This window comes from Suricata suricatta, chromosome 5 (genome assembly GCF_006229205.1).
Source record: "Suricata suricatta isolate VVHF042 chromosome 5, meerkat_22Aug2017_6uvM2_HiC, whole genome shotgun sequence".
In the NCBI taxonomy this organism is placed as follows: Eukaryota; Metazoa; Chordata; class Mammalia; order Carnivora; family Herpestidae; genus Suricata; species Suricata suricatta.
This window is the reverse complement of record NC_043704.1, coordinates 71,969,646-71,983,655: the sequence shown is the minus strand read 5'-3', so window position 1 is coordinate 71,983,655 and position 14,010 is coordinate 71,969,646. Positions and strand designations below refer to the sequence as shown.

Sequence of the window (14,010 nt, the reverse complement as noted above, 5' to 3'; positions counted from 1 at the left end):
GTATATTCTTTTTTTAATTAAGAGAAAAGTCACATATGCCAACAATTTTATTTTCAAGGGCTTAAGTTAAGTATCATTGACAAACCTATTAGAAAAGTCTTCATTAAAGACATCTTTTAGTCTTCCAAGGACATCTTTTTCACTGAGTGGGACCAAACTGCCATACTTCTTCATAACCTCATCTAGGAATCCTTAAATAAAGGAAGAGAAATTACAATGGAGAAACTATTTTCAGAAAAAGTCATCCTTCCAATATTTAACCTATACACAACACTTACCATACATTTAACCTATATATTATGCTATAAAGAAATCTTTTAGGGGCGCCTGGGTGGCTCAGTTGGTTGAGTGGCCGGCTTCGGCTGAGGTCAGATCTCATGTTGGTGGGTTCGAGCCCCGCGTCAGGCTCTGTACTGACAGCTAGCTCAGAGCCTGGAGCCTGCTTCAGATTCTGTGTCTCCCTCTCTCTCTGCCCCTCCCTCTCTCATGCTCTATCTCTCTCTGTACCCAAAATAAATAAAACATTAAAAAAAAAAAAAAAGAAATCTTTTATGTTTTGTAAAAAAAAATAAAATAGATCAGGCCCTCACGATTCTAGTCCAGAGAGAAATGCCTTAAGGTATCATTTCACATTGGAATTTTAAACTGATAACACTCTTAGTAAATCGCTAGCTAAAACTAAAGACTGACATCCTTCAATAGTTTAACCTTGAAGAATCTTCTAAAGAGTAAAATCTAAATGGTTTAATCACCTGGTTAAATGTGTATCACATCTTGTAACTAAAGGAGTTTTCTTTTTTAAAATACTTTTTATTTTTGAGAGAGAGAGAGCACAAGCATGTGCACATGAGTGGGCAAGGGGCGTAAAGGGTACAGAGGATCCAAAGTAGGCTCAGCGCTAACAGCAGCAAGCCCAATGTGGAGCTCGAACTCACAAACCCAGAGATCATGACCTAAGCTGAAGTCAGATGTTCAACCAACTGAGCCTCCCTGGTGCCCCGAAAGGAGTTTATCTTTTCAAAAACACAATTTGTTGAGGGATTTGTTGAGACTGCAGTCACTATTATTTGTTAAGTGTGTGTAAATTTCACATCTCATAGCATGGGGAAAATTCTAAGACATTTTTAATATCTTAGTGGAGTTATTACATGTCTGATACTAAATAACCCTATAAGGTGAGCTTAACTGGATAACAGCTGGTGAGGCATATTTTAAAAGGGGAAACAATTAAAGGGTGACTTCTTGGCCAGAACAGAACAGTCTTCAGGTCAAATAATATGTATATGCATTTTAACGGCTCCCAAGAGGACCCACTGAACACACGTACCTAAAAAGGTCTCAGAAAATAAAATCAAGACTTTATTTCTAAGGAAATACAAAGAAGCTGAGGGGAAGAAGGCTTAGAGGCTTACAAAAGTGCTGACATGACTTGGGACATTCACTGATGCTGAATGGGTAGAGCAATAACCTAATTAATCATCAGTTTGACAAGTCTCCAGAATTAAGATGAGAAGAATGAGCACTGTTAGCCACTTACTTTACCCAGTTCCCTTCTACCTTTGAGAATGGCCTCTGGTACACATCAGTACAAAATGGACAGGAAAGAGCACAACAAGGGGTGACTATCCCAAGAACAGAGTAGACCTTTTTTTTAAAAATTTTTTTTTTAATGTTTTATTTTATTTTTGATACAGAGAGAGACAGAGCATGAGAGAGGGAGGGGCAGAGAGAGAAGGAGACACAGAACGGGAAGCAGGCTCCAGGCTCTGAGCTAGCTGTCAGCACAGAGCCTGACGCGGGGCTCCAACCCACGAACGTGAGATCTGACCTGAGCCGAAGTCGGAGGCTTAACCGACTGAGCCACCCAGGCGCCCCTAGAGTGGACTTTTTTGAGGAAGGGTCAGACAAGGGTGTGAAAACCCAATCTTCCTTTTGTTAGTTTCCCACCAGAGGCTCCCAATTTGAAAGGCTTCAGAGCAAAGGTCAGGATATAGTAAACAGGAAAGAGCTGCTTGTTTATGCCTGATTCTGGTCTAGGCTTGTGGCATACAGAAGACAGAAAGGGAATCCTTGTTCTAGCTTAATGAAGACTAGGAGGTAAAGATTTGGGGCTTCTAAACTTGTATTTGCCTACAAGTGTTAACAAGTTAGCTAAGAATAGCCTTATGTCTACCTGGGAGAATGAGCTCAAACAGAAGATAAGGAATCCCAACATTTGAGAAACTGCATTTGAGGAGCAAATTTCATACCAAAATAATGCCCCAATAACAAAAGAGCAAACTGTAGGCCCAGCAACCTTAATTGAGACTCTTCAAATAAGAAAGCAGTCTCCTCTATCAACAGGATATGGACCATAATTCCAAACTAGTATCATGGGAAAGAGGTGTCCCTCTTAGCAGGGTTAACTATGGATAGTAGTATTGGGGGGGGATTTTAAGGTGGTGGGTTTTTTTTTTTCCTCTTATCTGTATTTTTGTTTTCACTTTCAGATGATAAACATGGATTTCTAATGCAGCAGAAGGGCCCTGCCTGGATCTTCAAGGAGAACCCTGGATGACAATGTCTCATTGATCCACATATCTATCTCCTCGGGACCAGAAGTAAAACCGCAAACAGCATTATCATAAACCAAGCACTAGTACATCTCATTTCATCCTTTAAAAAAATTTTTTTTTATCATTTATTTTTGAGAGACAGAGAGACAGATCATGAGCAGGGGAGGGGCAGAGAGAGGGGGACACACAGAATCGGAAGCAGACTCCAGGCTCTGAGCTGTCAGCACAGAGCCCGATGCAGGGCTCGAACCCTCGAGATCATGACCTGAGGTGAAGTCAGAGGCTCAACCGACTAGGCCACCCAGGTGCCCCTCATTTTATCCTTTTAACTACCCTTTGTTAGACAGCATCCCTACTTTACAAATGGAGATAGGAAGCTTAGGGAGGTTAAGTAACTTTCCCAAGAACCCTGAAGTAGCATATGGCAGAGCGAAGACTCTGACTGTAGGTTATATGACCACAGAAAGCTAACTATTAACTGTTATCCTATGCTGCCTCCAAAGCAGTAGATACCTATTGTCTTTCTCTACAAAAACAACTTGTTCTTCACCGCATCTTTTCCTTTTAATACCACTGGCCAAGAATTACCCAGAAAAGAACTTCTTAAAATGAGAACTAAATCCATTATTTTTTTTACCCACTTGCATTCACCAAACTAATGATCCAAAAAGGAAAAATGCATTTGGCATAGTACTAAAACTTCAGTGCCACCAAGAAGAAAAGGATAAGATGTTCGGGAAAAAAACAAAAACTAGAATTCAAATTAGAGCCCATCCTGCAAGCACAAAAGGTTAATAATAATATTGTTCTTTTCCTCCCTGGCTGCTTGAAGCTTAGCCGCCATCATGCACGACACAGTAACTGTCGGGACCAGCAAGTTCATGACCAATCCATTATTTCAGCAGAAACAAATGGTCACTGATGTTCTTCATCCAGGAAAGGCAAAAGTACCTATGTCAGAAATTTGGGGAAAAATAGCCAAAATGTGCAAGACCACATCAGATGTCATCTTTGTATCTGATTTCAGAACCCATTTTGGTGGTGGCAAGATGACTGGCTTTGGCATGATTTATGATTCCTTGGATTATGCAAAGAAAAATGAACCCAAACATAGTCTTGCAAAACATGGCCTGTTTGAGAAGAAAAAGACCTCAAGGAAACAGCAAAAGAACACAAGCACAGAATGAAGCAAGTCAGAGGGACTGCAAAAGCCAAACCTGGTGTCAGCAAAAAGGAGTAAAGATTCTACAGTGACTTTATCTATGGCAGTTGTTCAGATTTTTCATGAGAGGATTAATAAACTAAGAATTTAAAACACACACACAAAAGGTAATGATATGAAAAAACATAAGGTGTTATTTCAGAAGTTAAGTTGCTCATCTTAAACCAAATGTGCTGGACGTTTTTTTCGAAAGGCAACTGATGGGTCACATCCCACCATGAATGTGGAATGAGGTTCATTGTGTTGTGCATACAAGAAATGTAACCATTTGCTTCTCCAACAAAATACATGTATCAGAAAGGTCCAGTCAAAAATAAGAAAGGCATGGGGCGCCTGCTGGCTCAGTCAGTAGAGCATGCAACTCTTGATCCTGGGGTTGTAGGTTCAAGCCCAACATCAGATGTAGAGATTACTTAAAAACAACATCTTTAAAAAATAACAAAATAAGGCATGAAATATCTAAGACTAAATTTAAGAAATGTGCAAACCTAAGTCATATGCACAAAATTCTGGTTAAAGGACATAGGCTGATAAATGGGAGTAATTTTTTGTTTTTAGACAGGAAAACTCAATATTGTAATGAATGTAATTTCCCTTTAGTCTGTAAATGTAATGCAATACCAATCAAAGCCATTATTTGTTTGTTTAATTGAAAAAACAAATTCAAAACTCTTCTTAGGCCCAAAACATGAGAAATTCCTAAAAAATTTTTGCAAAGGATTAAAGAGTGGTGAATGGGAGGCGGAGGGGGGGGGGCAAGAGAGGAGAAGAAGGTCCTAGTCCCATCAAATTATTAAACTGGGGCAACTGGGTGGCTCCATTGGTTAAGCATCCCACTCTGAATTTTGGCTCGGGCACAATCTCATGGTTGGGGAATTTGAGCCCTGCACTGGGCTCTGCACTAATAGCATAGGGCCTACTTGGGATTCTCTGTCCCTCCTCTGCTCACATACTCTCTCAAAATAAACTTTTAAAAAAAATTATAAAACTACTAGAATTAAGGCAAACAAGTAATAGCATTGAAACTAAAAAACAAAATCCAGTAAGAGACCTAACAGGTAGCAACTCACAACCACAGGGAAAAGATCAATCACTCAAATAATATTAGAACCACTGACTAAATCTTTCATTCACAGCTGGGATTCATTTTGATGTGAAGAACGCAATAGGGATCCATCTTTCCTTTTTTCCAAATGACAAAACTTAAAAATAATACATTAACAGTCTAGAAGAAAACAGAACTGAACATTTTTATTAACTTCAAATAAGCTTTAATTTTAAATAGGATTTTTGAGAGCAAAAGCACATGTGAACAGGGGAGAGGGGAGAAGGAGAGAATCTTAAGCAGGCTCCATGCCCAGAGCAGAGCCTGATCCCACAATCCTAGGATCGTGTTCTGAGCCTAAGTCAAGAGTCAGATGCTCAATCGACTGAGCCACCCAGGTGTCCAGGGTTTTGTTTTGGTTTTTGTTTGTTTGTTTATTTTTGAGAGAGCACAGTAGGGAAGGGTCAGAGAGATAGTGAGACACAGAATACAAAGCAGGCTCCAGGCTCCAGGCTGTCAGCACAGAGCCTGATGGGGGGCTAAAACCCACGAACCATGAGATCATGACCTGAGCCAAACTCAGACACATAACCAACTGAGCCACCCAGGTGCCCTAGGATTTTTAAGTTTATTTGAGAGAGAGAGAGAGAAAACGTGCAAGCGGGGGAGGGCCAGAGGAAGGAGAGACAGAATCCCAAGCAGGCTCCTCACTGTCAGTGCAACTCCCACTGCGGGGCTTGAACTCAAGAACCATGAGATCATGACCTGAGCCAAGATCAAGAGTCAGATGATTAACCAACTGAGACACCCAGGCACCGTACCCCCAGGATTTTTTTCTAATACAGGACCATAAACACGTTAAAATAAAATGGCAATCATCCTAATTCCTTTAGAACTTTTATGCCCTTTACTATAAACATTATTTATGAAAACATGTAACTAGCACTCTAGTTTCTCTTAAGTTACTTTATCCTGTTCAATATACTATGGAATTTTTTTTCCCTAAGCCAATTCAAAACAATCTAGTAACCCATTAAATGGGTATGCCATAAACAATTCCCGACTGGGATCCATTGTTAATTTCTTTACCTCTCCAATTAATGTCACAACTAAAACCCCTGATATATCCTGGTTCTATTGTTTCCTCACAACATACCCACTAAAAGTTAAATTTCTCGGTCAAAGGACATGCATATCTAAAAGTTCTAAATTTTCATTAATGATTTGTTATATATACATACAGTTTTAATACTTATGAGTCAAACCGGTATATTGCTTCTATCAGGTTTTAAAATGTATTACTGGGATGCCTGGGTAGCTCAGTTGGTTGGATGTCCGACTCTTGATTTTGGCTCAGGTCATGATCTCATGGTGAGACTGAGCTCTGCACTGGGCATAAAGGCTGCTTGGGATTCTCTCTCTCCCTCTGCTTCACCTCTGCAAACATATAGTCTCTCTCTCTCAAAAAAAAAAAAAAAAGAAATTATTGAATGTATTATCAATGTGAAATTATAAATCTTTTATTATAAAATGGGTTCTTTTTAACAGCTTTTATTGAGCTGGGACTCACATACCACAAAAAATCACTCTTCTAAAGTGTAAAATTCAGTGGGGTTTGTTTATATATTCAGTGTTGTACAACCATTGCTATCACCTAATTCAATAACGTGTGTATTACTCCACAAGGAGAATTTGTACCAGTTAGCAGTCAAGCAGTCACTCCTCATTGCTCCCTCTTTACAGCCCCTGGCAACTCTTAAATCTACTTTCTATCTCTGTATTTGCCTACCATGGACAAATCAAATCAACTGAATCATACAGTATGTGGCCATCTGTGCCTGGCTCTTTTCCCTTAGCATGTTTTCAAGGCTCATGCACACTGAACACAGAGCATATAGCAGTACTTCTTTCCTTTCTATGCCAGAATATTCCATTGTATAAAATGCCAAATTTTACTCGTTCATCAGTTGTATTGTTTCTACTTTTGTACTGTACTGTTTCTACTTTTTGGCTATGATGAATAATGATGCTATGAACATCTGTGTACAAGTTTGTGTTATTTGTTTCTAACTGGTTAAATTTTTAATTCATCTGGAATATACTGACATAGGAATCTATTTCTTTTCCTTCCAACACCAGTTTTATGCAATATTTACAATTATAAAGCACTAAGTAAACTGTAGTAAGTACAACTGGCTCTTGATAAATGCTCAATGCACTGCAGTGAACACGTGCAGTACTATTAGAGAAAAGCCAGCATTCAGCATACCACGGAACTTAATATTAGCTAATGCTATAAGAGTCAGTTAAAGGAGCATCTACTATACTGACTGTCCCATATGGACTCCTATTCTAATTGCTCTATTAATCCTGATTATTCAGGTTTAGTTCCTTTATTTGTTGAATTTGTCCTTTTCATGGTGCTGGCTTTCCTCGGTTGTTCGGTGATAGATTGTGGGCTTATCTCTACTCGGGTAACTCTTTGGCTGGTGTGGGGAGGGCTGTGATGGGCAGTCGCTGTTGCTCTGCTTCAGCTCTTTTCAGTGAGCATGGAGATGCTGGGTAAAACCCCAAAAATGGTTCTTCTGGTTCTTCTTTTCTCAATTAGCCTATTAAAACAATGATTCATTCTGCAGATCACCAAGTGTGCATTCTGTAAAAATGCCTACTTCCTCATCTCACACTAGCTCTTAATGTATGCCATTAGTCAATTTATCAATTGCTTTTGGAAGCGCTACATCTCTTTAAGTTAATCAATATCTGTGTGTAAATGCTCACTTCTTCAGGTTTATGTATTATGTGGTTCTGCTAGCTTTATAGTAGAGAATTTGTCTTTCCCTATTCTAAGAAGTATAAACCACAGAAATTGTTTTTTGTTTTTAAGATTTGCTAGGACTCTGCACTCTGCGTCTTTTTTGTGGAGAAAGCTTTCTATACAGACTTAATGGTTGAGAAATCAAAGTGTTCAGAATTGTTTAAACCACCAAGAAGTAATTCTAATTCCCCAGAAAAGCCCTTTATAACAGTTTAATATATCTTTCCAGATGTGGTCTGTACAAATGTGTGTGCACACTTTTATTACAGATGCTATCTGTGTGTATATATCTTAACAAAATGGCATCATTCTGTTCTGCAACTTGCTTTTTTCACTTTATATAGGCAGCTTTCAGTTTCAAAATATAGACTGAACTTTTTAACAGCTTCATAATGTACTATTGCCCAGATGTGCTGTAATTTATACTTCAACAGAAACATTTTTTTGGTTGTCTCCAGTTGTTTTGTTTTTTGTTTTTTTAACTACCAGGACAATACTATAAGCAATGTCCCTGTACAAATAGATTCCTATTTTGGATAAACTACAAGAAGGGGAACGGGTCTTCCAAAAATGTTTACACTAGCTTAGTAATGGAGTAGATTTTAACAAGAAGATTTTGAAGTATGACATAAAAACCTGAAGCCATAAAGACAGATAAGTTTCACAATGAAGAAGTGAAATTACCACATGCAAAGTCAGGGTCCTTTTACCTCTGGGAAAGGAAAAAAACAAACTCTTAGGACATTTATAATTAAAATTTAACAAGGCAGGAATCAGTGTTTCTTCCCTCACTGCCACATTCTCAGAACTAGCATAGTGCCTGGCATATAGAAACTTCTCATATATTACATAAATAAAATACAAACAATCCAACCAAAAAATAGAGAAAGGAAAATTATGTACAAACCAAAGATGGCCAAGAACCACAGAATAAGATGTTCAAACTTTAAACTCAAAAATGCAAATCAAAATACTCTCAGGTGATCTAGAATGAGAAAAACAGGACTCTCCTAGAAAAGATAATGGGGGCTCTTCGGTGGCTCAGTCGGTTAAGCGTCCAACCCTTGATTTCGGCTCAGGTCATGATCTCACGGTTAGGGAGTCTGAGCCTTATACTGGGCTCCATGTAGACAGTGGGGAGCCTGACTGGGATTCTCTCTCTCCCTCCCTCTCCCCCACTCATCTGTCTCTCAAAAAAATAAACGTTAAAAAAAAAATTTTTAAAAATAGATAACGGACAGCAAGTGTGGAGGTTGAGGGAGAACAAAGAGTGCCTACCAGAAAGGCAGATTGACAGCTGTTCGTCATCCACGGGAGAGATTTTCTGACTGTTCCTCCCACCTCCTGCTTGATTTTCGAGTTTGAGTCCACTACACATCACAGGAGCCTCCAGTGGACTTTTACAGTAAGGGTGGTCCAGCAACTTAGAACTAAGAATGTTCTGCTTGAGAGATCCATCCTCATCCATCTGGCATGAGCTCTCATTCTGAACAGTCTTTTCGGACACAGGCCCATCTACACCACTCACGGCCTGATCTGCCCCAGACACTGACAGTTTTACTCTGTCATCGCTGACAGTACTTGTCCGATTTTCCTGACCCAGAGTCATGACTTCTCTTTCGTTTTCTGAGATAAACATGTTACTAGAATGATGTTCTGATAAGGGCGTATCGTGAATCAGCTCTGCACTCTCCCACTTAGGAGAGGAACGGGGTGACTGGTCCCAGGTGTATGTGACACTACCATTCTGTTGGTCAGGGAATGCTTCATCTAAACTGAGCTCCTTGCCCAAGAAAGAGCTTCCTTTAGTGTGGCCGTCAGGCACATGAGAGTTCTTTCCCTTCATCACAGCATTGCTGTCCATATCTGGGAAGTATGGTTGATGCCGACAAGAAGGGTCTTTAGGTTCCGGGGAAGGGAGTGGACTGCAGCTACCACCCTCACTGTTTTCCCTAAGGGTCTCTTGATGGTCCCCAGTGACCTGCACCCAGCTTCGCTGGGCTTTTTTTAGCTTGCAAACTTTGCTTTTTGTTCTGAAGTGCTGGGATCTGAGAATCCTGTACCGAAATCTAATCATGGATAATTTCTCATACATCATAAAAGGAGATACTTTTATTCTTCTATGTTGGTTCAGTTGAAACTTTTTTGGAATCAGGGGTCCCCCATTCCTGTGGTGCTCCAACCCTTGGTAGCAGCCATAACAAAAGCGCTTTCTTTTATGGTTGCTCAAGGTGACCACAATTGTGCCACTCTCACCTGGACTTTGGCTCTCCCCATTGAACTTCATGGGAAAGTCAGAAGCTTGTGGCTCCGTCCTAGGTCTGTGACCACTGACCTGACCTAAAACACTATTTGCTGGTAAGTCAGCAACCGCCTTCAAGAGACTTTTCTCTCCACAGTATTCATGGTCAGAGTTCGCTGTTGATGACAGCAGTCTCTCTGCTTGGAGTTTTAGGAGGGTCCTTGAGGAGGAAATGAAGTGTTTACAGTCTTTTCTTTTCACTTTAGAGGACAAAGTATTAGCATTTTGAGGAGCCACACTGGACTTTGCCTTAGCAAAAAATGGCGCACCGCGGATCCATGTCTTCTGAATCTGAAGGGCCTTCCTCCTGTGCGGGAAATGCCTCAGCTGCCCGCTCCACGTACTTGGCCTTCCCAGTTTGGCTTTCAGAACGCACAAGTGCTGGTGAAACTGGAACTTCTTAAAGCCTCCAAATCCAGTACTCCATTTCTCAGAAAAGGCGAAATGGATTCCTTTCCTCCATAAAATTTTCTTCTGTTTTTTCATTTTTCTGATGCATAATGAGATCTGATGCAGCTGAGAAGAGAAAGAAGAGTTACACATTTACTCTAAAAATGTCATAAAGATAAAATCACAGCGGTAGGATTTGGAAAATTCTTATTTAAAAAAAAAGCCTATGAAGTTCAATTTAGACTATCACACATAATGAAATCCTTACCTGATTAAGGTTTTCCCCACAGTGCAAATGGGAAGACATGAATACTCTCACAGGACCCCATTTGGTATAGCTGCCTCTGACAGAAATAAATCTCAAGAACCATTTCCCAATACGCAGCCAGTTTCTGATGGAGTAAACAGGGTAGGGAGTCAGAAGAAAATCCATCAGTGTTGACACTGCTTCTCGTTAGCTACGTGACTTTAAGTCAGTCTCATTTGTAAAATGAAGGATGAGGAAGGGAGAGGGGACCACATACCATTTAAAACTGATTCCATATCAAAACCGTGTGTTATATATGTCCAATTTTAGAAAGAAACGGCAGTGCTTTTTGCTGTGTACAGACATCCAGAAGCAGATATTCAGTAAATGCAAGCAACATCAGTACCTCGAGAGGGAGACGAGCCTCCTCTTTTTCAGCCAAAACTTTTGAGTCACTATGGAGGGACATGAGTCTATCAGGTGCTCTCACAGAGTCAGGGTTCTGACTCTCAAGTGAATATAAGTAAAAAAAGCACATGTACACACTTATATGAAGTTTGGGGACACACTTATTAGGAATGCTAAATGGAAGTGATAGTCAAAAAACAAGCAGGATCCCTCCTCAGGTTTAGTAAGATCTAGCATTGCTGAAGGCTCTCCAGTGCAGAAAGAAAGGTGCCAGCTGCTATGGGTGGGGTAGAAGAAATATAGACTGTGAGTCAAAAAACCAATAACCTAATTTTAGCTTGCTATTAACTTATTAAAAAAAAGTTGTATTACTTTTCTGTGCATCAGTTTTCTCTGCAGAAGGAGGGGGAAGGACTAAGCATATGTTTACCTCAGTTCCCTTTCCAAATCCCATTAAAATGACAGGAATGGGTTTTAAGAAAAGTAAAAACTCTCACAAAGAAAATTAAAAAGGCGACAAGAACAATACAATTTTAAAAGAAGAAAACACATAACTGGTAATAGACTTAGTAGGCCAAGAGAGTGAAAATCTAAGCTGGCAGAAGGGGTAGCCCAGAAGCAGGTTATAGGATCTCAGAAAGGCCCAGGAATGAAAGCAATAATACCTATAAAGGGCAAGAGAAGGGAGCTCAAGGGGTAGCTGGCTGGCTCAGCCTGTAGTGTGCAACTCTTGATCTCAGGGTGGAGTTCAAGCTCACATTTGGTAAAGGGATTACTTAAAAATAAAATCTTCAAGGGGCGCCTCAGTGGCTCAGTTAAACATCTGACTTCAGCTCAGGTCATGATCTCACGGTTTGTGAGTTTGAGCCCCTCACTGAGCTCTGTGCTGACAGCTCAGAGTCTAGAGCCTGCTTCGGATTCTGTGTCTCCCTTGCTCTCTGCCCCTCCCCTACGCGCGGGGTCTTTTTCCCTCTCTCAAACATAAATATTAAAAAGTTTAAAAATAATAAATAAAATCTTTAAAAAAACAGAAGGGAGCTCAAAAAGGAGGGACCTCTTTAAAATCTGAATAAGAATCAGACCCCAAGACGCGCATTCCCTACCCTGGCAGATAACCTATTTTACGTTCTGGGGAGGACGAACCAGGATAGTCAGGACATCATGCACAACTGAGGGCAGAAGTTCAACAGGATATAGGACTTTACACAGTGAATTCTCTCCCCAACCCCTTCCCCATTTAGCTCCCAGAAAAAGGTTTATAGCTTATAGAGGAGATCAGCCCTGGGAGCAGATACTGATTTTGAGGGATGCCTCACTAAACAGGCCCGAACAATTATTCTACAGTATGCCCCCAAATTTAAGAAGCAGTGAGACTCCAAATCCCTCCCCAACTTCACACAGGAGGTAACTACCCCTCCAATACCCAACTTTGGAAGCTTATTCTTCAGAAAAGGTAAAAGTGAGGCTCTGCAGCCACAGGGCTACCAGACACAACATGAAGACGGAATGATACAGTAAATATATGAATCCCAACATTTTCCCACTCATTTCCCAGAACTCTGGCAGTTTGCTTTACCATCCAAGTAGGAAATTAGAAGATTCTTCTCTGGGGAATCTAATTAGTCCACAAGAAAATGCATACAGATATCCCCCCAAAATGGCCCAGGATGGCCCACAGTGCACCCCAAAATTGACAAGTCTCACCACATGTTCTAAATTTCCATGCAACCTCTTAGTGGTCATTCTTTAAAATGACAGGAAGGGGCGCCTGGTCAGTTGAGTATCCAACTTTGGCTCAGATCATGATCTCACAATTCGTGAATTCGAACTCCGCACTGGGCGTGCTGCTCTCGGCACAGAGCCCGCCTCAGACCCTCTGCTCCCTCTCTGCCCCTGCCCCACTGCAAAATAAAAATAAATAAAAACATTCAAAAAAATAATTAAAACAGTAAAAAGTTTTCAATAAAATAAAATAAAAACCTAAGCGGTGGAGGGAAGGGGAATTATTGTTTAATGGGTACATGTTCCCACTTAAGATGAAAAAGGTACTGATAGACTGTGGCCATGGTTGCACAACACTGTAAATGTATTTAATGCCACTGAATTGTATACCTAAAAATGTTTAAAATGGCAACAGCTGGGGCACCTGCATGGCTCAGTAGGCTAAGTGTCTGACTTTAGCTCAGCCCGTAGGTTTGAACCCCACGTTGGGCTCTGGGCTGAGAGCCTGCTTCATATTCTGTCTCCCTCTCTCAATGCCCCTCTCCACCTCGCACATGTGCACTCCCCCTTCTCTCTCAAAAACAAACATTAAAAAAAATTTTTAATGAAATGGTAAAAATTATGCTATGTATATTTACCACACTAAGAAAACAGGAGGGAAGAGAAAAAAATCTAGTACTATCTTCAAAGTAAAAAAAAAAAAAAAAAAAAGATATCCACCGGGGGGAAAAATAACAACATGTTTTGTGTTGTTGTTTTTTAAGTTTATTTATTTTTGAGAGCGAGAGAGAGCATAAGCCAGGAAGGGACAGAGAAAGAGAGACTCCCAAGTAGGCTCGCTCCACACTCCACACAGAGCCCAACATGGGGCCCAATCCCACAACCATGAGATCATGACTGGAGCTGAAATCGAGTCAGATGTTCAACCACCTGAGCCACCCAAGCCCCGTTTAGGTTTTTGGGGTTTTTTTTTTTAAAGAACAATCAAAAACAATAAAGGGACTTTGGAAATTTAAAAGAGACGAATTGAAAAGCTCAGTAAAAAGTAAAGGGCTAATATCCCTAATATAAAGAACTTTCTTAAATTGAGGGATGGGGGAGCCTGATGGAAAATGGGAAAAAGACACAAGGAGACAATTCACAAGTATTTTTAAATGGCCAAACATAAGAAAAGATGTTCAACTTAAAAAAGTAAATGGGCGAAGAGGGGTTGGTTGGGGAGTTGTGCACAATGAGTGAAAGAAGTTATGGAGATGTAATGTATAGCATCGTGACAATTAATAATGCTATACTGTGTATTTGAA

The 14,010-nt window shown here is 40.3% G+C and overlaps 2 protein-coding genes and 1 pseudogene across 14 annotated transcripts in view; 2 read left to right on the top strand and 1 right to left on the bottom strand.

Moving 5' to 3' along the window:
• NCBP2 (nuclear cap binding protein subunit 2) overlaps nucleotides 1-2,648 on the top strand; it is a 33,620-nt gene extending 30,972 nt beyond the window's left edge. For both annotated transcript variants that reach the window (XR_003908700.1, XM_029939568.1), the window contains one exon: nucleotides 2,490-2,648. Coding sequence is in view for 1 of the 2 variants with exons in the window: in XM_029939568.1 (XP_029795428.1) it covers nucleotides 2,490-2,493 (4 nt within the window). In the remaining variant the exon portion in view is untranslated. The remainder of the gene's footprint in view (nucleotides 1-2,489) is intronic.
• SENP5 (SUMO specific peptidase 5) overlaps nucleotides 1-11,534 on the bottom strand; it is a 31,955-nt gene extending 20,421 nt beyond the window's left edge. For 6 of the 12 annotated variants that reach the window (XM_029939557.1, XM_029939562.1, XM_029939558.1 and 3 more), the window contains exons 1-3: nucleotides 10,598-11,532; nucleotides 8,916-10,455; nucleotides 86-191 (exon numbers count right to left, since the gene is read on the bottom strand). In XM_029939557.1, the coding sequence (XP_029795417.1) occupies nucleotides 86-191; nucleotides 8,916-10,455; nucleotides 10,598-10,762 (1,811 nt within the window). In that variant the 5' untranslated portion in view covers nucleotides 10,763-11,532. Of the gene's footprint in view, nucleotides 1-85; nucleotides 192-8,915; nucleotides 10,456-10,597 lie in introns of all 12 variants that reach the window. The other 6 variants (XM_029939554.1, XM_029939555.1, XM_029939556.1 and 3 more) reach the window with 2 other exon arrangements.
• On the top strand, nucleotides 3,388-3,941 carry LOC115291864 (annotated as a pseudogene).
• Nucleotides 11,535-14,010: the final 2,476 nt, after the last annotated feature.